Below are 26,062 nucleotides of genomic sequence, written 5' to 3' on the forward strand. Positions count from 1 at the left end.
CAGTGGCAGAGGCAGCCTTTTCCCCTAGCTACAGAATACACTCATTCTATGACTTACAACTTTAGCTTGGGTATTTGAAATACCTTAGGAAATGTGGCATCCTCAGCTTCATTTATGAGGTGATCTTAATCAGCCAAAATTGCCACTGGCATATTTCTTAGATATTTATCCTATACAGTGAGATGAAAGAAAATATACCTTAATCCCTGCTTTAAGCCCTAGTCCAACTCACAATTATAACTTCATTGCTTGTTTTAAAGTACGCAGTCCAAATAGACCTACATCTCTATTTTTAAAGGTATTTAGTACCTGCCTTCCATTGAAAGTAATGGGAATTAGCCTCTAAAAACCTTCTAAGCACCTTCATTCCTTGACCTTAAGCTGTCTCTGTGAATTTATCGAGACTAACAAAAAAAGGGTGAAAGCCAGAAGTGGCCTGACTGTGTCAGTTGACTCCAGCCTTTCTGAAATCACTTGCTTTATTCCAGATGAACACTTTGACAGCTTTTGAGCAGAATTAAATCTCTTGGGTAGGAGGTGGAGCAGTACAGGGCCTTGCTGCAACATGAACAATTTCTGTTGAAATTTGCTTGAGGATAGCATTTTATCTGACTATAAGTTTGACTGATAGGAGGGTACCTAAAGTCTCTGTACAGGCATTCTTCGTGATTTGTCTGAAGCTTACAGAATACATTAATAGGAACCTGCCTTTGCTTCTTCCATCTGCTGCAGAGGCATTTTTCCTTCTGTAATAATTTAACTGAACTGTTCTGTGATTGATCCTTCTGGCTGCACTTAGCTAGCATGTGATAGTTGTTCTGTTTGCAGACCTTCAGAGGCACCTATGAGAGGATTTTCAAAAGCAGCTCACATTGGCATCCTTCTGTACTCACTGACGTTTGTAGGAATTTTACTGCTGGTTTACCATCCTGACCTCTTATCCTAAGGTACACTCAGCAAAATCCCTTCTTACCTCTCACTTAGGCCGTAAGAAATGGGTTAATCCATTTAAGGAAGCAAAAGCCCTGTATGGTGACTGAGGCATCTATCAGAAGGTGAAAAGAAATCTCTATAGAGTTTTGAAGTGAAAGCAACCAAAGTGTTAAGGAAAGTGTCTGCAGAGACTGAGGCTGAAAAATGTCACATTTTGCTGTAGCAATAACCTGAAGGGCTAAGCATAAACTTCCTTTACTCTCATATACCCTGTGCACTATAACACTGCCTACAACTACTCGAGCCCCTTGGGATGTGTGCTTGCTGATGTGAGAATAGCAGGCAGTTTCTGGATAGCTGGCAGCCCTGACTATATGGGTTGTGCTGTAGCCTCAGGCTTGCTGAGGTGCTGCAAGCACGATAGATACCTGAGCAATGCTATAAATGTAGGCAATTCAGCTACAACAGCAGTTGTTTCAGCTGCTTTTCTCCTTCCTTTCCCAAGGAGTGGCAGATTTGGAAGTATTTGGCTTGTTGTTCGAGTTGTGGCTCAGAATGACTCATGGATGTGTCAGAAAATCTTACCTACCCCTTTCTGCAGAAAAGAAGTCTTGCAGACTGGTGAAAAGTGCTACAGATACGAGTGACACACCAGTCTCCACTATCGTCAGCCTTGGTAACCCCCCTAAAATCCAAGTACATTTGTATTAAAAAAGAGCAAACTATTCTATCCCCCATTTTTCCAGTTATTCTTGGGTTAAGTCCAGCATGACATTACAGCTCTTTGTATCCAATGTGTGAAACAATGCTCCTGCTGCAGTGGCAGCAGCACCGAGGTCAGTGGGAACAACCCCGAGACACTGTGCTGGGCCCAACAGCACTGGGCCTGCTGAGAGACTTGCCTCTGCTGCCGTGCCCGTACAGCCGTGGGGAGAGCAGCTGCTGGGGTGGAGTTACGTTTCCCTCGTTATGCCAACAGTAGTCTTCGTCCAGCGTTTGGACTTTATGGCTATGATTTTGACAGAATGTGGAAAATGTAGCTTAAGTATATTTTAATGTTGTTTTGTAGGCAGGAACCCTGTAGGCAAGGCGATACCAGGAATCGGTGGCTGTCACTTGCACTAGCAGTGTTATTTTTCCACGCAGGCTCCTGATGCTGCAGGGGAACCCACCAGCAGCTGTATCAGGCCCACCGACCAGCAGCACATCAAGTAGACTCTCATCTGCAAAGAACCCATCGCTCCCCCCCACCATGGCAATGCAAGATGATTTCACAGCAGGTAAAGGGCTGCAGCAGACTGGAGACTCCTTCAGTTGGGCTTGTTGCAGTCCTGTTTCTGCAGCTTTTGCCTGGAGGATGTTTGCCTGCAGCGGCAGTGCCGGCGCCCAGGAAAGCTGCTCAGCTCAGGGAGGAAGAGCGTGTACAAAAGCTGCATTCAAAGTGCTGATCACGAGACCCTGGAGATGCTGGCAAGTGCAGCAGCTCTTCTTCATGCTGTACAAGTGAGAGGCCAGCCTTAGAGGAATGGGGAAGATATTGAACAGGACACGACACGAGGCATGGAAACATGCTGTGTATAATCTTGAATTTTCAGGAACAGCCAATATCAGAAATTTTGGGGGGCAGGCTACGTTTTTGTTGCTTTTGGGTGTCTCTGCAGTAAAGAAAGCAGGGAATAAAGCCCTGTAATGGTGAAGCAGAACAAAGGAGAAGATTTGGATGGACAATTTGTGTCCTGCAGATACAATAATCAAATATGCCAGTGGGGACATCTAATGCAGAGTGCAAACCTCCTTTTAGTTATAATACCTGGTGATTAATTGTTTGTGTCCTAGTATTTTCTTTGTTGTGAAGAGAAATCTAAAACCAAACCAAACCAAAACTCAATCCAAAATTGAGTGGGAATTACAGGAACAAAGGACTTTCAAACTATTATAACTTCGGAAAGTATCTACTTATTGGACATTGCCAAACTCTAGAGACCATTGTGGGTTGTCTACCCTTTGAAAGGAGAGGAAAGAAATCCTGCAGTCATGGATGGACAACTAGCAAAACATATGCAAATATGTAGAATGTTGAGCTGTCACAATGCTGGAATGCAAGTGCACCACCAAACAGAATCATTTGAGGTTACTGTCGTGGACAACTGCCACAGTTTCCCAGAGTGCAGTGTTTACCTCAGTGTGCAGCTTCAGAGAGTGACATCAAAGGTCAGTCTGCTACCTGCTGTGTGAGGGAGATATCAAGGAGAATCGGGTGAGAGTTGTTTAGAGTGATTTATATGGGGGCAGGAGATGTGAAAAGGTAGAGGGAGGCCCTCCCGTTGAGTCATGAGTTTCAGAAAGGATGCCCTTGCTTTCTAAACTCCTTCTTGGAGAGGAGTCTAGATGTGGCTAGATCCAAACTTAGCCCCAGACTTGGTCAACAGTTTATATCTAAGAGACACAAAGAGTAAAGGAAAACAGGCCATGGATTCTACGTGTTTATGGCCAAAGGATTATATGGGCACACGTGATTCTTTATATTGCTTGCCTAGGATTTAAAAGTTTAATTATTCTGCATCTCAACCTGCTTATGTCCCCTCATGCAATGATTCAGTCCAATAGCATTATTTGAATCTGGGGTCTTCTTGCTTCTCACTGGATTCTTTCACTGTCTTCAGACAGGCCCTTATTTTGTTTAATTGCAGACGTTTATAGTCCATAGCCACTTTGTGCTGGCCTTGAAGGCATTATTTGGTCGAAATGAATCCTGTTTTGCTCAGCAAAGTCCAAAACAGGACTTGTCTTAGGTGTCCATGATTGTCTGTATCTGCTTTTGTTTTCATTAAGTAGATACAAGTTCAGTGAATATGAGCAGAACTTTACAACATACAGTTTAAGATTTCAGCAAATTTAGCTTACTAAGTAAAGTGAGACAGACAGTATCTTAAAAATTACACAACCTTATCACAGAATCACAGAATCGACTGGGTTGGAAAAGACCTCAGAGGTCATCGAGTCCAACCCTTGGTCCAACTCTAGTCCGTTTACTAGATCATGGCACTAAGTGCCATGTCCAATCTCAGTTTAAAAACCTCCAGGGACGGCGAGTCCACCACCTCCCTGGGCAGGCCATTCCAATGCCTGACCACTCTCTCTGTAAAGAATTTCTTTCTTATATCCAGCCTAAATTTCCCCTGGCAGAGTTTAAGCCCATGCCCCCTTGTCCTCTTGCTAACTGCCTGGGAGAAGAGACCAATCCCCACCTGGCTGTAACTTCCCTTCAGGTAGTTATAGAGAGTGATGAGGTCACCTCTAAGCCTCCTCTTCTCTAGACTAAACAACCCCAGCTCCCTCAGCCTCTCCCCATAGGTCTTATGTTCAAGTCCCTTCACCAGTCGTATTGCTCTTCTCTGGACAGGCCTGTAGTTGCCAGGGTCAGCTTTTTGTGGACTGGGGTAACATTGGCCAATTACCAATCACATGGACCTCCCCAGTGAGCCTGGACTGTTGGAAGATGATGGAGAGCGGCTTGGCAAGTTCTGCTAGCTCCCTCATCACCCTAGGATGGATCCCATCTGGTCCCATAGACCTGTGAGGATCCAGATGGCTCAGGAAATCACCAATTATTTCCTCCTGGAATACAAGGGACCTATTTGGCTTCCTATCTCTGTCAACCACCTCCAGACATGAGTTGTCCTGAGAGCCACCTGTCTTACTGGTAAAAACTGAGGCAAAGTAGGTATTAATTACCTCAGCTTTCTCCTCATCTTTGTTAACTATATTTCCCTCAAAGTCCAACAGAGAATGGAGGTTTTCCTTGCCCCTCCTTTTGTTATTAACATATTTGAAGAAGGACTTTTTATTATCCCTGACAGAATTGGCCAAATTAACTTCAAATTGCACTTTTGTTTCCCTGATTTTTTTTCTGAATGATCTAGCTATTTCCATAAATTCTTCATAAGTAGCCAGCCCTTTTTTCCACAGTCGGTAAAGTCTCTTTTTATTTCTGATTTCATTCAGAATCTCCCTGTTTAGCCAAGCCGGTTGTCTTCCCCGCCGGCTAGCCTTTCGGCACACTGGCATAGCCTGTTCCTGTGCACTCAAAACCTCCTGCTTGAAGCATGTCCAACCCTCCTGGGCCCCCTTGTTTTTAAGCATTGTTTCCCAGGGTATGCTCTGAACTAGACTTCTGAATAGGCAAAAATCTGCCCTCCTGAAGTCCAGCATAGAGGTTTTGTTAATGGTTCTCCCTGCATCTCTGAGTATTGAAAATTCTATTATTTCATGGTTGCTATGCCCCAGGCAGCCTCCAACCACTACATCTCCCACCAGCCCTTCTCTGTTTGTAAACAGTAGGTCCAGCGGGGTCTTGCCCCTGGTAGGCTCATTTACCAGCTGATGAAGGAAATTGTCCTCTATACACTCTAGGAACTTCCTAGACTGCCTCTTCTGTGCAGTATTGAGCTCCCAGCAGATATCCGGCAGGTTAAAGTCACCCACAAGAACAAGGGCCGTCGATTTTGAGACATCTGCCAGCTGCTTGTAGAATAATTCATCTCCTTCATCGTCCTGGTTGGGCGGTCTATAACAGACACCCAGGAGGATGTCAACCTTGTTGAACTTCCCTCTGATTCTGGTCCACAGGCACTCAACCTTGTCACTGCTGACCTCAAGTTTAACAGGGTCGAGTGACTCTCTAACATATAAAGCCACCCCTCCACCTCTCCTACCCTGCCTATCTTTTCTGAAGAGCTTGTAGCCACACATAGCAGCACTCCAGTCATATGAGTCATCCCACCATGTTTCTGTGATGGCAACTATGTCATAGTTTTCCTGCTGCACAATGGCTTCCAGCTCCTCTTGTTTGTTGCCCATACTGCATGCATTAGTGTACATGCACTTCAAGTGAGCTGCTGATTTCACTCTTAATTCGGGCTTTCCATCCTTAGGCAGATCTTTGGAGACCCCAGTTGCAATGTTCCCCTCACCTCGCCTCCTGAGTGTCGATGACTTCAAGATCAGCAATGAAAAGGTAAGGGCTAAGGACAGGGGTGAGCAGGCTTCCTTTTCAATGACTGTTCAGTGCTTAGCACAAAATGTCACTGAAAATCATAATCTTCCCCTCTTGTGGAGCAGATTCTATTTGGAATACATCTGACAACTACAGAGCAATTACTTGAGTATTTTCCCTGGTGCAGAAGTTACTGGTTGGGAGGCGGTGCTAAGGTTAGGCAAAAAGCATTCTTTATGTGCGGAGGCCGATTTAGAGCAGATCTGAATGGCAGGGCAAGTTACACATTAGTGAACATGTGCACAGTGCATGCTTGGAAGCACAGAAGCAAAGATTATAATGCTGAATGCAAGGAAGGTTGCAAAATAAAATAGACGACCTTGCTTTTCCTTAGTTACCCTTCATGCTGTATCTCACAGCCATCTCATTCACAGTTTTTCTATTCAATAAGACCAATGTTCCTCCAACTTGTTTTCACGTGACTCCTTTTTTGGACTCTGGGTTCTCAGAGAGCAGCTGAGTCATTCAGAAGCAAGAAAGTGAGAAGCAACTGCAATTACTGGCCATGAATGTTAAGGAACAGCAAATTACCTCTCATTGCTGGTTATTGCAGATGGGTTTTATTCCCCTGCCATAGCCTGTAGGAACTGAACCACCTGCTCACGGTAAGGTGAGCTCTTAATCTGTCTTGGAGCGCTGCTATGACTCTCTTGGTTCAAGCAGGGCTTCCTGACATAGATTGAGAAACAGCACCTTGGACCAGTGGAAGGTTATGGCAATGGAGTGTTACACATCACTAGCTGTAATTGTCTGCCAAGATGAGGAAAGGAGGAATTCTTCTGAAACTATTGAGATGTATATGGAGCTGCGGTAAAGAAGATGACATGCTACCACTGTGTTCCTGATGAGGTGTTGTGTGTGGTTTGTGCATCTTTTTTCATGTGCCATGATTTATTTCCATTGCAACTAGATCCGCGTTGTCTTGTGCAAGTCATCTCACAAGAAAATAGACCACCAGCAAAGGAGAAAGCATAAGATTGTGCTGAGGGAGAGGGAGGAGGAGGCAGAAAAGTCCTTGCGGCTCCCTGCACTGAAAATCAGGGATGCAGCCAACAAAAGTAAGTGGTTGCAATAGTTGTGGGCCTTTTTGTTTGCTTGCTTGCTACTTACATAGTGTTGCAAATGTCTATGAAATTGGACTGGAAGGCTGTTAAACTTGCATCTGAGTGGAAGCTAAGAATGATATTTTGAATGCTCCTTCCTAGTGATGCTACTCCGATTTTCAAAACTGATCAGAACTAGCCTGACATGGCTCTCCGTTCACCTCGAATATAGTTGTGTATATGCACATACTTGTGCATATGTACATATGTCACTGATGTCAGTGATAGTGGTATCGGTAACATCCAAATTAGTACCCATCTGAATATTTTTGATTTTACAGTTCCTCTGTACTTCGTAGAACACGTAAGGTAGCATAAAAACACTACAGAGTCCATAGTAGTGCATAGATTCTATGTAATATTTATACTCAGTACTTTTAGACAGCTCAGATGTTTACGTCTACACTTTAGGAAATGAGCTTTTGCAGGCAATGCATGAAGTTTTTGACCTACAATGCTTTTGATGATAAATAGGTTTCATAACAAATGCATCTGTCATCTGACTGTTCTTATACCTGGTATATTTATCATCAAGAAACTGTGTTTGCCAACAATTTGCATCTATATTTACATATTTTTATTCTCAGTTCACATTTGGAAGGCTTTTTTTTGGTCACAACTATCAAGACTAGAAATTGCCTTTTTCCACAAGAGAAAGCTTAGGCTTTGCATAGTTTGCAAACAAGTACATTTGATGACAAATAAATTTCACCTCAGCATCTTCAAAATACAGCCAATGGGTACCTCTGAAATAGTAAATATTCCTCACGCTCGGAAAACAGTGAAATCCATCAACTAGTACTTTCCCGATGGTATGCTAAAATGCACGTGCACTTAGCTGCCTGCTGTCCAGAATAGCTGAGATAAATGGGAACAGAGGTGCTGTCAGGCTCAGCAGGTCACGTATCACTATTCCCTGGCACTTGCTCCTTGTGCATTCGACCAAGCCCAGCAGGACTTGGTTGTTCAGGCTCGGTGCTCGCTGGGGACAGCTGGAGATGTTTCCTCAGAAAGTTACAGGGTCCCTCTGTCCCCACTGCCTCAGGTCACAGCAGATGATACAGGGAGGTTTGTGCACACCTCAGGAGCTTACTCCTGGGGTTAGCAAGTCCTGCTGAGCAGCACTGGCTCCTGGTGAGCGTAAGCCCTGCAGCACTATGAATCTGCAAGCTGGCTGTGGTACCCATACAGATGTGGGAGCTGTCTCTGTGTGTGCAATTTTCAGGTTCACACAAGGAGCTGATGCCCAACTGGCGACGAACGGGAGATGGTTGGGTGCTGGAAAAATGAGCCAGACAGCAGGGAAGCCACTGAATCAATGCCAGTTTGCGTGCATATGTAATCCTGGCTGGGGACTGGGTTGCCATCTGCTCAGTGGCAGGGTGCCTCGCCCTGGGGTACGCAATGCTGATGTCTGACGCTCTCCTTACAGTGACCTCACTGCCGCCCATTGCTCTGGACAACTCCAAGGGGGCAGATGAGCCACAGTGCAGGGACGCCCAGGAAGCCAAACCCTACCCTAACCCACAGCAGGCGCTGCTCAACGCGCTCACGTGGCTCAGCAGCGATGACTGGTAAGAAAGCCCCCTGTTCAGTCTTTCTCCCTCTCAGTATAAAGGTAAGTTAGAACCTTTTTTCTAGTGCCTCTGAGCCCAGACAGCCCAGATGTCCCAAGGGAACTACTGAAACCACTCCAAAATAATCACAATATAAAGATGTGAGAGCAACCTTTTATTTGCCTTGGTCCATAGCAGCGCTACAGCCGCAGCAGGTCCCTGCTGTTTCCTAGCTTGGCTTTTTGCTCCACGTAGCTGCAAATGAAACCTTCAGGGAAGAGAGAAAGTTGACAACAAGATGATTTGCTGGCAGAGGCCAGAAGCAGGATGGAAGTGGTCTTGAGTTTACAGATTTGGGGCCTCAGGTCACTGGCCCAGGTGGGACTGAGTGAGGATTTATCTCTGGTCCTCCTGCGGCTAAGTTCCAGAAGCACCTATGGGGAGTTCCTATTTCCTATTTCTGAGAAATGGACTGAGATGTGGTACGGAGTTTCTCAGCCTGTCATTTCTTCTGAAAGCCTTGTGGCAGAAGACAAGTAAAAAGAAAATAAATCCTTCAGGAATCTTGCACTTTTAGAATTAACCTTTTTCTTCTTCACTGCTTAATATGGGCCAAAGATGTTTTTGTTGATAATCACAGTGTGTCCTGAAATTGAACACAGACAGGAGGAGGCTCAGCAAATTTCAGGTGATATTGGTTGTCTCTTTGATTTCTGAGTCAGCATATGTGCACTAAGCTCCATTCACACTGGGATAACCATGAAAAGTCTTCCATGATGCAATATCTTCCTTGTGCAATATCGCTTTGTTTTGCCCCTCTCTCCTTTCTCTTTCCCACTCCTGTTTGGTGCCCTGTGAGGTGCAGGGAGCTGCTGCAGGTGTGAAGGGTCTGGGTTACACTCAGGGACCCCAGTGGGGGTGGATGCCCAGCCCTGCCCTGCCGCCCTGGTGAACAGTGACTGTAACATGTCTTCATGTAGCTCAGGTCCTTCACTAAGAAAGTGCTGAAAGAGGTGGGTTTTTACTACTTTTAAATAACATGTTGCTGTTGTAGGTGTTATTTTAAGTAGGGATTTTCTGGAAAATCCAGCTTTTTGGCTATTCTTGCCCAGGTATGGAGTATTTTATGACATGCTGCCTTTTTTGGGGAGGGGAGGGCAAGGCTGTGGGGAACAAGACTAGACTGTAGAGTGCAAACTCAAGCTATGAAGTGGCAGTGAAGACTCTCCCTCCTGCACTGCCCTGTGGGGATGGCAAAGAGGGAAAACACCCCGGTAACAGCCAGACGGGACTGTTTCTCAGACACAGGGTACAGGGAGCGTGCAAGAAACAGAAACATGGCACAGTCTTCCAGCTTCTAGGAAGCAGTGACATAGAGACTTTGTGTGCCAGTGATTTCAGGAAGGCTGTCTTGTTTAGCAGCTGCAAATTAACCCAGCCATTCTGAAACCATCTATTTGCCTTTTGGATTTATGTATGCTTTTGAACACGACCTCATCCTGTAGCAACGAGTCCACAACTTAATTAAGTGCTGTATAAGAAGCACCTCCCTGTGCTTGTTTGAGCCAGCACCCTGGTAATTTCAGAGGGTGCTGCCAAGTTCTTGGGTGGTGAGAAAAGTCAATCTTTTTGGTAATTGCCTTTCAGGGAGGAGAAAGTGAGGGGACTCATCAGCATCAGACGCCTGGCTGTCTCCCACTCAGAAGTCCTTCTTTCTAGACTTCATGATGTTTCCTCGGTAGTTATCAAAGAGGTAAGAATGTTATGTTCAATTGTGTCCTATGTACCTCGTACATGGAGCATAGAGTTGATATGTGCTTCTTCATTTACGTGGGTGTCTGCCTTCATCACTATTTTATTCCCTATTTTTCTAAGGGCTATGTCAACTATCTCTATGATCTGTCTGCATATATAGCTGTATTTACAGGTATGTAGGGCATCTGTGTCTCTTCTCTTTGAGGTAGGTGTCATTCTCATGCAATATACAAATGCAGAAACTGCACGTGATTTGCCACAGCCCAAGTCTCTGCCCAAGCTGTAATTAAACACTGCAGCTTTTGCCTCCCAGCTTCCTCCCACTTCTTCCTCCTCCTCAGCAACCCACGTGAGTGACTGCAGGTATTTATTTGCCTGTGTTTCCTGATGATGTTTTCTCCTCCTTCCTTTCTGCTTGCTTTTTGGTAATTTGCCCTTTCCACTGAACTGTTGACTCTGTGCGCCTGTGGAATTTTGCACAGCAGCAACTGGGTGCTTAGAGCAGCCTGGCTGTGGGGTGAGCAGGGCAGTCACACACAGCTTCACTGTCTCATCTCTCAGTGAACAGAGAGGTCTCATCCTAAGCTAATTAATAACATCTATGGCTGTATTTCCAACTTGGCCCTTAGCAGCCAGTTCAGGCCACAGACTTGTACTCTTACTACATGATTGCCAAATATATTACATTTTCCTTTGCTTGCAGAAGACAGTAGGACAGCTCATTTCCATGAAAGCAACTCCTCTTGTCCAATATTTAATGACATTGGAGGCTTGAATGTCCCTTGTGTTGTTGGACTCTTTAAACCCTTCTGTTTAGATATGCAGGACTCAGATTCTACCCCTGTGAGATCAGGCTTAGGACGAGAAGCCCTTTCAAGTTAGCTCATCTGATTTTTATATCACTTTTCTATTTCTGAGGAAATTTCCTCCTCTCTGTTCTACAATCATGCACAGAGACATCTTTCAGCTTTTGTTTCACTCCAGTCCCAGATTTTGCTTTCAAAAGCACTTCTACCACTTATGTGGTTTTCTTTTATTAAGAGGCACAACTAATTCTGGCAGAAAGAAGTACTGGTCTGTCCTTCCAAGTATTTTTCAAATGAAGCACATGACTCTCAGTTATTTCTTCCTTACCCTTATGGGAGAGACTTTTGGAAGCAGGGGTCACCCAAGAACAGCCCTGAATGCTGCAAAACCCCACGGTTGCAGATGTAATTGTATGCGACCTCCAAAATCCTTGAGTACCTAGAGTCCAACAGCTGGGGTTCTCCTGACCAGGCAGAGCAGCAGATGGACTCCAAGTCCATGCTGCATATTAGCCTGATTGTAGCCTTGAGCCTGTATTTTCAATTTCCTCGTTGAGTGCTCAAACTGCCAGTGCTACGATTTTGGACAGGAGGAAAGTACTACTTTTCCTCTGTCTTGTCTTTATGAATTGTGCCTTTATAGTTTAAAAACAGCCATTGACTTTTTTTTTTTTAAGGCCTCAAATCAAAGCAGTGCACATTATGGGTTGAGTAGCACACTTAGTTCTAGATTAAACAATATTTTAAAGCTTTCCGTCTCATTAAAATTGTATAAGTGGGCCTGAGGCCAGAGAAGAAGTTGGCATCAGAGTAAGTGTGCTCCTGTGCTTGTGGTCTTCTGCTCTTACTGTGCTCTTATGTTCCATCTGGACACGGTGAGAAGTCATGTTGTTTCATGGGACTTTCATCTGGTGAAATGATTTTCTCTACAGGGTGGTTCTTACATTTCCCCTCATGACTTCCCCAGGTGAACAATCTCCGCTCAAAGGTGTGCTGCTGTGCAATCGACACTCTTGGAGAGCTCTTCAGGACCATGAAGAAGGACATGGACCACGAAGTGGATGAGATTGCTCGGGTCTTGCTGCGGAAGATGGGGGACACCAGCGACTTCATTCAGACAGCAGCCAATCAATCCCTGGGGCTCATGGCGGGGAGTGTGACTCCTGCACGAGCAATGACTGCTCTCATGGCCAGTGGAGTCCAGTAAGTCATTCTTTTCTTAGTGCTATCCTTCACCTTGAATTGTGTCGGTAGGAGGAAGGGATGGGAGGCAGAAGGGAATGGATGGGAGGGAAGGGTCCTTTCTCCTGCATCTTCTGTGACCTCGGTGGTTAGATTCTCTGATCATAATCCTCTCTCCCTTCCTCTTGCATCTGCTTCTGCCCTACTGCAGCCTATTTGTTCTCACAATATGTCAATGCTGGTGAGACGTGGTGAATGATGGGGAAGCAAAAGTTCCTGCAACGCGTGGTGATACTGCCTTGTGGCTTTGCGGGAAGAGGGACAATAGCAATTCTAGCAGTGAGCGCCTTCTGGTATTTCACAACGCTAACCACAGAGGCACTGAGAAAAGCCATGCATCATCATTATGCCATTAACTTGAGAAATAAGGAGGCTAATTGCTAACACATGGAGCACACTGGGGACAACGTGCTGGGTGCGGCTCAGCAGGCGCAGCTCCTACTAAGGGGGCTCTGTCTGACTGTCACGTCCTTGAGATCTCTACTTTCTATTCAAATTGATGTTGCAAGTCAGCCTTGAGATAGTGAGCAGCTTTAGAGGTGCCTTCACAGGCTGACTCCCATGGGATAACTGAAGCAAATGCTGCTTTAAATCATAGAAGCACCGAGTACCAGATTGGAAGGGATCACCTGGGCCATCTGGTCCAACCTTTCTCGGCAGAAGTGCAGTCTAGACAAGGTGGCTCAACACCCTGTCCAGCTGAAACTCACTTCCCTGGGGAGATTATTCCAATGACTGATTGTTCTCATTGTGAAAAATTTCCCTCTGCAGATTTGGAGATAAACAGGTGGAATAACCCCCAGGACTGCTGCAGTTCTGTTTGTGTAGCGGAGCCCTCTGATGAGTCAGCAAGAATTGTCTTTCATTTGCCTCTTTCCCAGACTAAATTTCAGGAAAGAAATTGAGTATCAAATAGTCCAGGGAGGTAGAATTCCTTCCTCTTACTTGCAGGTAGCCTCTCTGTACAATGCCAATTTTGTGTTTATCTGAGGACAAATCATCTACAGGTGGCTAAAATGGCAGTAAGAACTTGTGTGTCCTTTCCCCAGCAATGACAGGGACCATGCTGTGACCGAGGCCTGTGCTTCTGGCCCTCTTTTTCCCCCTGCCCCAGTCTTTGTTTCCTTGTTTGCAGACACCGCAATGTCCTGGTGCGCAAGACTGCGGCCGAACACCTGCTGACTGCGATGGAGCGAATTGGAGCCAAGAAGCTCCTCTCAGGCATACCTACCAATACTGAGGTGCTGGTGGGCATGCTGGTGAATCTTGCTCTGGACTGTCATCAGGACACAAGGTGATGATCTTCATTTCACCTCTTAAAATTTGAAAACTGTTTGTTGTCTGGCTATAAATGATAAAACCACAAAAGAGCGGAAGGTAAAATTTAAAAAGTTACTTCACAGTGTGGATAATGTCTGGGGAGATGACTGTACTGGGTAAGATGAGGTTGTCCAGCAAGAGGGACCATTGACAAATTCCTGTGACTTGAATGATTCTTTATTCAGATCAGCTGAGCTCAGATTAGTCAGTCAAACAATTCTGTTTCGTCTTATGTGTGCAAAGCAAAGCTGAAGCATTGGCCACCGTTCGTCACTGAATGGTCCCAAACATCTATTTCTGGGAAGGTTAAGACTGTCCTAGAAAAAATGCAGCTGTTTTCAAGTGATGTATTCAGTCTTTCTAAATCCCTTCTGCAGATTTAATTGCCTATTGTAGTCACAAATTTTTCTTCCCAATCATTGTATAATGTTGTTGTCTGTGGCTGAATGACCTCCAAATTCCCTCTTCACAGTAGCTGAAGTTTCATAGTAGCAAAACCAAAGCAACTAACCAAAAACCAAACCAAACCATTAGTCTGATTATTAATTAAATTCTGATTAATAGATGCGAAGAACACATGATCAATTAGCTCCCTGTGTGCATACATGTAGTATAGAATAATAAATAGTAAGCATGAGGTCATCTGTCCTAGCTTCTCTGTCAGTTAAGGGGAAGTAAATTATTGTGCAATGGCAGCAAGACACTGCAAATAAGCCATGACATGCAAGCAGGAGGTGGTCTTCACTTGTCCCACGGGATCTTTCGCTCCCACAGAAGCATACCCTCAGTTTCAGAGTGAAATAGTATTTTCCTGTTACCCCATGTTCTCCTCTTGTGTTCAGCTGGTAGCATTGTGCAGTGGCAGTAAGAGGAGGTAAATCTCTTTGCTGAAGAGGTAATACCTCCTCATGCAGGTATTACACATGCTGAGTTTAAAATATCAGTTTATTAACGCTTTTCCTTCGTTTATTCACAAGGCTAGGGAGAAAAGACAGTAGTAGTCTGTATTAATTTCTCTTTTTCCTATGTTAGATATTATGGACGGAAGATGCTGAATTTATTGATGAGTCATCCAAAATTTGACAGTTATTTGAAAAAGTCTGCCCCCTCACGTGACTTGGAAGCTGTTATGGCAATGATTAAGCAGAAAGTAAGTGCTTGGCAGGAGAAATGTCTTCTTTATGCTAGTACTGAGATTGCTAATATGAAATTGAACATACCTCATCTTTCTTTACCTCATTCTTCTTCTGCTGAATCTTTTTGCTCCTGGGAATGAGCTGTTGATCCTTAGCCTTTTTATCTTCAGACAGTGAATGAACTAGTATAGTTAGAAAGAAAGTGGGTGTATTTTGAATATCAGCCACAAACAGGAAAGGAAAGTAGGAGAAAATGGTTTTACCATCAAGCATTAAAAAACCCAATGCTACTCCCCACACCCCCCAATAAAGCAAGGAAGTGAGAATAGTGCTGCTGAAGGCAGTAGAGTCTTTGCAACAGATGAAGTGTTAGTGCCAAAAAAATTTCCAAATATACAAAAGATGCACAAGGCAATCATAATTAGTACACATATTGTGTGTATTCTGGGAACACTGCCCTGCTGTTATGCTCTCTGAAGCTGGAAGAAGCTTCATGAATTCAGCATCCCATGGAAATTCATCCCTGTTTTTTTCATTCCTTTCCATTTACGTTCTAGACAGGAATGTGTCTTTGTGCGGGGATAGGGAGAATGAGCGTAAACCAAATAAACTCCCAACACAATGGGCCACCCTCCAGAAAGTCCAAATGTTTCCCACCAGTTTTTTTCCTTACCAGTTTGCATTATTCCCATTTGTGCACAAGACTAATGAATTCTGAATTTTATATTGCTGCCCATTATGGTAGCACCTATAATCTACCTTATGTTATTGAAAACAAATAGTAGACATCACTGGATCTCTGGCCCATCTCCCTCTCTAAGTTAGGAAATGTTTTCCTAAGCCTTTCTTGGTAGCAGTGATCCTTCCTGGTTATAATTTGTGTTTTAAACAAGTAATTTCCTCTTTTATCTTCTATAGATTCATGGTTTTTTATGTATTTGTGTAGGGGACAGAAGACCATCCATGTGAACCTCCATCTGCCAAGGAGCACAAGAAGTCTAAGAAAAATGGCTTGATGATGCCCCAGGACAACCTGCCTTCTATTGGAGGGTACTGAGCACTTCTGTTATATCTGACAAAGCACATGGCAAGCTTTGCATGTCTCTTCCTCAAAAAAATCTTTCTGGTGGAGACAAGGGGTACCAGAGATTGTTTCCTTGCCCCACAAATATTCTGTGATCAAAAATGTCTACTTCTACGTTAGGCTGAACACAACTTCTCTGGAGGGTTTTCCACAAAAATTGAGAGAGAGGAAGAGACACCCACCAGTTCTAGTTCAGAAAATCCAGTGCGGTGGCGAGGACAGTGTTGTGGAGGCTGCGAGAGGGTCATTTCTCTGCTGTTTGGTTTGGGACAAGTAATTTCAATCAGGGTATTCCTATCTCAGTGGAGTCTTTTTGAGATGGGTGGTTTGATGAGAAGTCCCATTCTAGAACCAAGATGCCATTCCCAAAAATAGCACTTCCTATGCATTTTGTTTGGCCTGGCTGAGTCATTGCTTTCTGACTCACAAACAGTACTGGCAGTTCTGGTCAACAGACATACCAGTGTGGACTCTGTAGCTATTCATGTAATTGAGACCCATTATTGGTTGGTTGATGGACAGCATGTTTTTTTCCCTTGTGCCTCAGTCAGCACTCAAGATAGGAGTTTGGTCCTTGCTGTCTCCCCATGCCAGCGAGAGAGCTACTTGTACCTGCTCTTCTCTGGTAACAGAGTGGATTTATTTAGCTCTGTTGTGCTCAGCAGTGGCAGGAAGATGACCACACACCTCAGTAGTGGGGTTAGGAGCTGCTCGTGCTCATGGCAGAGAGAGGCTGATCCAAGACAATTGTTCCCCTTGGGTTTGTCCAGCTGTGGATCCAGCCGCTAAGGAATCAATAATGTAAGCGCAGTAGCGGGATGGCTGGCTTCAGTTTTTGCCTCTGATACTGATCCTCTGGATCCCTTCAGCTTTGCCCCTTGATCTGTCTGGGTAGGATTCATCTGTTCAGGTGCATCTGAGCTATTTATCCAGATTCCCATATCTGTTGTAGAGGCACTTCTCCAGGACAATTAATTGCCTTATAATACAGACACCTGCCATAAGATGAGGCATTGAAACTTTCTAGTGCCTACTTTTCCCCACATAGGGATGCTGGATGAGTACCTGGGAAGACACCTGAAGATAAATGAGATGCATCCCATCCTTGGTGCCTTGGTTTTCCCGAGTAAGCACTAGTGATAATGTTAAGTCCAGATTGTCTCCTGTAATGATTGAGATCAAAGCTGCTTTTCAGATAAAGATCTAGCTGAAATCACATCATTAGGAAGTCTTCTCAAGTTACATTCCTCACAATTAGCTGAAGGGAGATATTATCACCAGAAGGTCTAACTTTGTTTTTATTTTCCATTTTAAGGTCTGTCTCTGATGTACCCATGCCACCCTCTCAGACAGCCCGTCAGAAGGCCCGTCAGACAGTCCGTCAGACAGTCCGTCAGACAGCCCGTCAGACAGCCCGTCGCCCATCACAGGAAGAGACTGAACAGCGCCAGGAGCTTTGGAAGCTCCTGACAGCTGAGGACTTTCAGACAAGAATGGAGGGAGTGATGCTCCTCCTAGATCACTGCAAAACCAACCCCCAGCTCATCTCCACTAACATTTCCCAGGTAGGTAGGGCATCTCCATCGCTCCTTTCCTGTTAGGTCCCTTCCCAAGCCTGTACCAGTAAAGTTAAAACAGTGTCTTATGTTACATACTAGCTGTCTGGGACAGGCTGGTCTCTTCTCACCCCGAATAATTTCATTCAACTCCAGGCATCAGGAAAGTAATTTCAGTCCAAATGTATTTCTCTGGCAGATGTCTGTTGGTGCTGTTCATGAGACAGAATTTCCTGTTGCTGTAGCTTTTGCTGTATCTTACTACCAGTTAGGTTAAAATAAAGGAAATACAGTCATTGAAAGGCTGGAAATTATTAGAAGAGAAATGGGTTGGGGTGGAGGAGAAGTATCAGGCTGTGTTGATTAAAAAAAAAAAATTAAAGGATACTCCTGTAAACTTTCTCTTCTATTGCAGACACAACTCTGCCTATTTACTTCTATCCTCATCCCTTTCCTGATTGGGACTCTTCCTGTGGGTCCTTTTTTCTCTTTGGAAAGAGGAAGACAATGGCTAGAGATAGATCTCTTCCTTTTCCTCCCAGCAGCTGTTTTTTTTTCCCCTTTTCCAGCAAATGGTGCCTGATAATGTGGCTGTCAAGGGACTGAACCCGCTCTAATGAGAACTACACAACACATTAAACTTCAGAAGTCTACCTGTTAGTTAGACAAATGGTCTGGATACTGAAGAGTTCATCAGAGCCCTGCACTCCTCCAGATGCAGGTTCTGAGACAGATAAAAACAAAACTTGGATCCCATCCAGCCACAGTTTTGGCAAAATCAATACTGCCCTCAGTACTTGAGGCAACTTTATGGAAAAAGGGGTATCATAAATATCTGTTTTCATACCTCTGCACCAAAGATATTGCATTATTAAAATGGGAATAATTTAATGATTTATAGCGATGATTTATGTAAATAATAATGTAAATAATGTAAAGAGAAACACCATATGAACTATCCTGTCCCCACTCAAACCTCGTAATAAAATATGAAAATCTTTCCAACCGCCATTAGGTGCAACCACTACAGTGAGTAGCCCATAGGAAAACAGTGAAATGGTGCTCGTAAGTGCTGACCTAACAGAAAACATCATGTTTTACATTTCTGGGTTCTTGTTTCTACATCTCTCCTTGAAACAAAGACATTTTAATCCAGATTTCATGTCCTTTGTTTTCTTAACAGATTTTTGACGTTTTTGTCCTGAGACTTCAGGATTGCAACAAGAAAGTGAAACAGCAGGCACTGGAGGCACTGGCTTCAATGACAGCCATGCTCGGAGATGCCTTGTACCCAGTCCTGACCTCTCTGGTAGTAGCAGTCACTGAGAACCTGAACTCAAAGCACTTGGGGATTTATACTGCAGCTGTGAATGTGCTGGAAGCATGCATTGATCACCTAGGTAAGGCTGACCTCTGACACTGACTCTCCCCAGCTGCGGCTCCTCCATCTCAGAGCCAAGTGAGCACTAAGTCTCTGGATGGCTGTTGTTGTCTGTGGGAACATCCAGCTGCTGCAAGATGTGTATGAAGTCCTGCCTGCATTCTTTTTATCCCAATCGGTTGTATCATGTTGGGATGTGTAGCTGAATGGACGCTGCTTATCACCTGGGTCATAGGTGAGATTATTGCAGAGAGGACATTCTAGGGATTATTTTAAGTTCCCACTATAAGAGCATGAGGGAAGTGACTAGCACCTGTCATGACTGTTTTTCCCCTGTTTTTCCTGGGAAACTGCATGCATATGGTTTTTATTGAATTGGATTTCTAATATGTACACTCTGTTAAGTTTACAACCACTAAAACAAGATGAAAGGAATGTGCTTTTTCCTTGAAACACATAGGGGGAAGTGTGGTGGAGGCTCTTTGCTCTTGCTGGGCTTCTTTCCCACTTCTTTAGAATAAACAAGTATAAATCGAGATGTAAATGATGGCTTGTTCCAAACGTTGTTCTGCATGGGATAAGATTGCTCTAGCCAATAACTACATAGCCAAGGTCTGCTGTAAATTCCCTTGCCACACAGATTTATGTCAGCTGTGAAAATGCAGCACTGGGTGAACATGCCTGAAAAATTTAGTGTTGAGAGGCAGGTGTTGAAGTGGAATTAACAACTTGTCCACATCAGCTGCTTTGCAAACTCAGTGAATCTGCTGACCTGCTGCCTTTCTGTATTCCAAGTATTGGTTTGTTCCTGATCATGAAGCAGGAGAGAAGGGTGAGACCTTTACTGCTCTTGGCCCATTACCCATTTTTTTGTGGTGCCTGGAAGAAGGTTTGGGAAAAGCTGCAGAATCCTGCTAACAGAGGATGTGGCAAATAGATCCCTTCAGGGTTTTGTATGAAGCTTTCTGTCATTCCCCTCTCACCAGTTCTGAGAGGTCACTGTAAATTTTCCATGCTGGCAGATGCCAGAACAGGAGCAAGGTGCATCTGTCTCTTACCACACTGGCTTTACCCAGAGACAGGTTCTCAAGCAAACAAGGTGGGATATATTTTTTTGTTCTGCTCATTTTTGTGGACATTTGTAAAAGTTCAAACAGGTAACTGAATCACAGATAATTCAAAATTCAAGACCCTAGGGCTTTACTGGGGGAAGGAAGGCTCTACTGGAAAAATGCATGAGCAAAACCATACCATATGCTGTAAAGTGACAGAAACACCCCAGAACGCTAAAGGATTGTTCAGTGCTCCTAGCAAAGTGTAAGAGAGCAAAGCCTCTTGCCCCATTGCTCCTGTGAGTTTAATAGCTAAGAGCCCAGCTATTGCACCGAGGCTGTGTGTTGACATGCCTCAGATTCTGAACTTTAGGTGAGACTTCCTCATCTGCCACCTTTAATGATCCATGCAAAAATGCAAGGTGGTTAGAAAATTGTTTGATCACTTGATGTGAAACAAAAAAACCCCAAATGACATACAAACAAACAAAGAACATAAAACACCCCCCCCCCCAATCTGTTTGACCAAAATTCTACCTAAAACCAAACTAATTTGCTTCCCAATAATGCCTGAATCATTTGTTTACCTTAACCCTGGCATTGGCTTGGATGTCCCCAGCTGAAGGCCACACACATTCATTAGCTGTGACCTGGGACCATAATCCCACTCAAGGGAGCCACCTTGTAGGTGGAGGTGAATCAGCAAATCAAGCTCAACTGCAATGGGACCAAGACATCTTGCTGTCTCCTCTGACATCTGTCCTGCCCTGTCCTCTGTCATGAAAGAAATGCCCTTCAGATGGCCACTGCCTGACACCAGGGCATGGAGTCAGACCAGCAGTCCCAGATGGTTCCCAGAGGAACCACCACTCTGCGAGAGGGGAGGGGGAATTTCCCTGTAGTTGTCAACATAGCAAAGAGGGGAACCAAGTGAAAATGAGAGTGCGGAGAAGCAGATTCCTCTGCTCAATACAGCAACTGCGGGGCTGCCTGTCCTGTGGCCAGCAGGTTTAGCTGATATGTAGTACAGGGAGTTAAAGCTGGGTTAGTAAGAACCAGACTGCCTGCTGTCTTGTTTTCTCTAATAGCTATTAAAAGCTCCTCTGTCTTTATGTCTCTCAAGGCAGCAAAAGTAATTGCTGGGTGAATTTGTTATTTACTTGAGCTTTAATGTTTCAAAATGTACAGGGCATTTGAAACTCTTAAACTGAAAGGTAAATAGTGCTGACATACTTAGCTTCCTACAAAAATGAGTAAACAAGCAGTTCCCCCTCACCCATCCCAAACCCAAGCGTTCCCCTGAAAATCTGTGTAGATACCAATATTAATGACTAATTAACATTTCGTGCTTCCACAAGACCTCCAGATCTCAGAGTGTTTTGGTTTTTTTTTCAAAGCAGCAGCTGTACGGTAACTCCCTGGGGAGGAAGAGCAAATGTGAGACAGCATCTGCCAATACTGCAGGAGGGTGGGACAAAACGTGAAGTGTCTGTTTGAAAAGATGAATGAGAAGAGTGTAATTACCAAAGCAGAAGCTTAATTAGCGTAGCAGGACGAATTCATTACTGCACACTCACAAGGAGATTGTTAGGGACTACCTTTTTTATATCTCATGCGAAACGGAGCACTTAATAGCACAGTACTACTTAAAACCACTTTGGGATTTGACTCTGTAGTGGTTCACAAAGAAGCAGGTTGCCTGCTCTACCTATTGGTGCCACTCCTGGTGACACTGCGAGGTATCGTAGTGCATCCCACATACATTCTGCCTCCAAGAAAAGCTTTGCTTGGCTTATCAAAGCAGTGAGACTGCAGGCTTGCAGACCAATCCAGGCAGCAGTTTATTAATTACAACAAGACCTCAAATCCACAACAGGCAGCACAGGAGATGTTAAAATATATATGGCAGTCAAGTTTCGGGAAATCAGGTTGTTTTTCAGTCTCTCTACCAAGATCCAGTTTCAGAGATGTTACAAGAGCACCCGAGAGCAGATGGTGTTGGCAATGAGCAGCAATTATCTCTTGTAAGAATAACTTGGAGTGTTGTCCATAGATCCTAACAGGTAGCTTGAAGATTTAATACCAGCTTGTCCTTAAAGTGTGAATGGATGCGTGGACTTTTGAGCCTTCCGACCCTTTTCCTTAGACAAGGGAGGAGGTCACTTCTGCAAAGCTCTAGGATGCAAAACATTTTCATTGCTTACATGTGATTTAAATTTTGAGGGCCCTGATGTGGAAGTTTTAACACAGCTCCTTGTACAGCAGTGTCATGAGACGATGTGGAGAATGCAAAATTGCCGGCAGGACCTCTTTGAGCACGACAGGCGGGCCGGCGAGAGTAATGAGTCTAATTCAATATGAATTTAACATCAATACCCTTTAATGAACTCTTAACAACACTGACTAGCAAAGTCCCCGAAGCCACGTTTTTCCAGCCTTTATATACTCAATACCGAAAGGCCATGCGGCAAGCACAGGCTATGATTGGTTACACATGCAGTCAGTCTTCCCCCCCCCCCCCAAGATGGTGATTGGCTGCAGGGCACTGTATGCGCAGCGACGCCCCTCCTGCAGCCTGGGTCAGGGCAGACCAGCTTCTGTTCACTTACGTGCGGTCCTAGTGCCCCTCAGTCACCCCAAGCCCTGGCTTGTTCACAGCATACGGCCCAAAAACTCTCCACACGGCAGTTAACTTTGGATTTACAAATGTGAAATGAGAACTTTTCTTTTTGAATTTAAAATCCTCCCAAGTAAGCTGAAGGAAAGAAGTAAAGGACTCAGAAACTGGCATAAATTTCCTTCATGTTACAAAATGCAGTTACCTCTGCCTTTTCCCCTCCTTCCCTTTTTAACTATTTTGTTTCTTATAACCTCGGAAGAGTGAGCAGAAACAAATGTTTCTCTTTCAGATAACACATTGCTGCTGCAAATCTTGGCCAGCCGAGTGCGTTACCTCAGCGGCCAAGCTCTGCTGGATGTCATAGAATGTCTCTCAGGTATTGCCTTCTTCAGCTGATCTCCGCTTCTTGTCAAGTCTTCAGAGGGAATATTTAAAGGGAACGCCTCAGAATAGACAGTGCAGTCGCTTATCAAACACCAGAAGGTCCTGAGCTTGTTCCTCCTGCAAAATACTTGTACTTGGTGTATTGTGGCAACTGGTATTTGTGAGGATCAGTTTGTTTTGTCGTCATAGGATTCTTGTTGTCCTGTTGGAAACAGAGCCTGGGGGGTCACAGTGCAGGTGAAAACTCAACACACATATTACAGGCAAGGACTTTGTGCAAGGCAGGATTTGGGGGCAGAAGGAGGCAGTTCAGCCCAACCCACTGAGGCTCCCTGCCTGTATTGCAGATATCATATGGACTCATTTCAGGATGTACAAACAGTCTACTGTATCAGCAGTGTGCAACGCACTGGAAGTACAGCTGATAATTGATTTATAATAGTAGCTTGCTCTGTCCAGCAATAGCCAAGGAATGGAAAAAATTATAATCTCAATATATACTAGAGTATTTAGAGCCTGGCTTTAATTAGAACTAAATCCACTTCTAATTATGCCAGCATCTTTTAATCCAAGGTTTAATACACTTTGCTTCTTCATTATGAATCTCAAAAGGGCATGTTTAGCCATAACAAATATAAAAGGGCCTTTAAAGATGATTTGAATAGAGTAAATCTCTGTAAACCCAAAATTTACTTTTACAGTTATTTTAATCTCTTTTTCAAATACAGCATTTGAACATAAATTGGAACTACTTTAAAGAGCGCAGATGTTCTCTCTGGGATTCAGTGGGAACAGACAGCTCTTTCTGTTCTGAAACTCCATAGTGACCACTGTGTTTAATAGCATTTAAACGTAAATTAACTCCTATTTTAAAATAGGTACCCTTTTCCTGCTTACCAGAGTTGGCTTTAGGTACTGTCAGGAGCTGTTTAAATGTTGATGACTGATGCTAGATTAATGGCATAGAGGAAATGAAAGTCCTTCCACTACAGAATAATAAATAGTTACTGCATAACATTTCTACTGAACAGAAGATAACAAAGCTCTCTTCAGACCATTTCAGAATTTGATCTCTCAGCAAAATCTGCCATGCAAGGATCCTATTGGTAGTAAATTTTTGTTTGTATTTAATGGAGCTCAGTTCAGAAAATGAGCTGAGAACAGACTTCAGAGAGAATGTGCAGAACGTGTTCATTATCAGGCCCCTGTGTGAGATTTTTCTCAGTTCCCCTATTTTAGGGAATGTTGTGAGGGCAATGGCCATTAAACTCGTGAGATGCTCAAATGCCATGGCAATGGGGTTTGAGTAATTATCTAAGACATCCTGAAGTTTGAAACAGCTGTTCATTAGAAGCCACTAAGTATGAGGGGAAAAAACCTCAGACTGGACCCTTCTGTCACAGACCTCAGTCAGTCACTGATGTTTTTAAGAAAACTGTCAGGCAGCACACATCTTTTGTGGGCTGAAGTTTTGAAGTGTGGTGTCATACTGCCATTTGCTGTGTGCCACTGAGCAAAAGGAACAGCCACACGGGACTTCTGTCATTTTTCGTCAAAGGTCACAAAAAAAGTAATCATCCTTTTGTTTCAATTACCTCTCTGAGCTGCATTTCAAAATCTTCAGCAGCTGGTTTAGACAACTTCTTAATGGAAATAAACATTTCCGATTTGACATTTTTGGCATTTGTAATGCAGAAGCAGATAGTGAAATTATTTACAAAATGTGTATGAGTCACTTTGATAAGTCTATCACGGATACAAAGCCTCTGATTTGGAGAGATTAAGGTCCTCAGAGGTTGGTTATGCTGTTCAGTGGACGATCAGCCACTGTTGCCTGTTTCTGGATCATTGGGCCCTTTGTGCTTGCTGATATTAGCCGGAAAAGCCTTCCAAGAACCAAAACTTGTAGGTACTTGTAGGTACAAGGAACGTACTTGTTTCCATTACGGCTGTTAATCTATTTGTCTCTCTCACCTGGCAGTGCTTGTGGCCACTGTTTATCCCCGGAAACCTCAAACCGTCCACCGCTATGTCCTGCCTGCGCTCTGGTTCTTTTTGGGAAACAAGGCCCTGCCTGTCCGAAGCGGCGGTGTCAGGGCTGTGCTCACCAAGCTTGCAAAGAGCCTTGACGGAGTGATGGGCCCCAGCCTGAAGGAGTGCGCCACCAACCAGCCTCTGCATGTGACAAGAAACCTCTGGGACCTCTTGAACCTGAACGTGAAGGCTTGATGTGCTCCAGCAAACAGACTGAGGGGTGTGGAGTGAGTGGGACAGCTGGAGGCAAAGGTGGATGTGCTGGTGGCATTCGTTTTATTCTGTGTGTTTGAAGAAGAGGATTTACCCGATAGAGTTTATAGTTACAGATTTACTTAGTATATTTTGATGCAGGTTTAAAAAAAAAAAAAAACAAACAAAAAAACCCTTAAAAAAATTTAAAAATCTTTAAAAAACTTTAAAAAAACCTTAAAAAAACTTAAAAATATTTAAAAAAATTTAAAGTTATTTAAAAGTAAAAAATATTTTTAAAAAGTATTTTTCTAAAGTTTTATATCTTGACCTCATGTTCCCTAAGAAGTTTGCATAGATACCAAAAAAATAAAACCTGTGTGTAAATGCAATTTGTAACTGTAAAAAGGACCTTGTAGGAAGCTGGGAGGTCAAAGAATACTCCAGGGAGACCTGACCATTCCAGGAGTTTTACGGTCTTATGTTTATGTGCTGCATTGTTCGGTATGTCTAAAGCTATGCAGGACTCTAACTTGCCAGATAAAATGGTTACACTGTGCCACCTCTTAAGGAATCTTTTTAGTACAGTATTAAAGTGGCAAAATTATTTAGTAGACTCTTCTAAAATGTTTTGTACCCGTTGCTCCTTGTTGTTTAAATTGCAGATCTGGAACTATGTCACTTCATTAAGCACCTGCAGTTTGCTACTGCCCCAGATCTATTTCAACAGGCTGCTTTTCTGCCTTTTTTTTTTTTAATTAAGCAGTTGGCATCTCTAGAGGGCCTCCTGGTTTTGCTTCCTCTACCTCAAAAGTTATTCTTGCTGTTTTCCTCCTCTGCAGATCTCTCCCT

At 43.9% G+C, this 26,062-nt stretch overlaps 1 protein-coding gene across 1 annotated transcript; it reads left to right on the forward strand.

The window, feature by feature from the left end:
• Positions 1-2,185: 2,185 nt before the first annotated feature.
• On the forward strand, positions 2,186-25,397 carry LOC309437575 (TOG array regulator of axonemal microtubules protein 2-like; the record flags this gene model as incomplete). The annotated part of the gene is made up of 13 exons (XM_082048118.1): positions 2,186-2,213; positions 5,868-5,950; positions 6,900-7,047; positions 8,525-8,666; positions 10,296-10,401; positions 12,177-12,412; positions 13,587-13,745; positions 14,804-14,921; positions 15,854-15,957; positions 17,307-17,556; positions 18,731-18,947; positions 22,890-22,976; positions 24,966-25,397. The coding sequence occupies 13 exons, from the start codon at positions 2,186-2,188 to the stop codon at positions 25,211-25,213; spliced, it is 1,926 nt and encodes a 641-aa protein (XP_081904244.1). The 3' UTR covers positions 25,214-25,397.
• Positions 25,398-26,062: the final 665 nt, after the last annotated feature.

The sequence above is a fragment of the Streptopelia decaocto genome (assembly GCF_964273445.1).
Source record: "Streptopelia decaocto genome assembly, chromosome: 3".
Taxonomy (NCBI): domain Eukaryota; kingdom Metazoa; phylum Chordata; class Aves; order Columbiformes; family Columbidae; genus Streptopelia; species Streptopelia decaocto.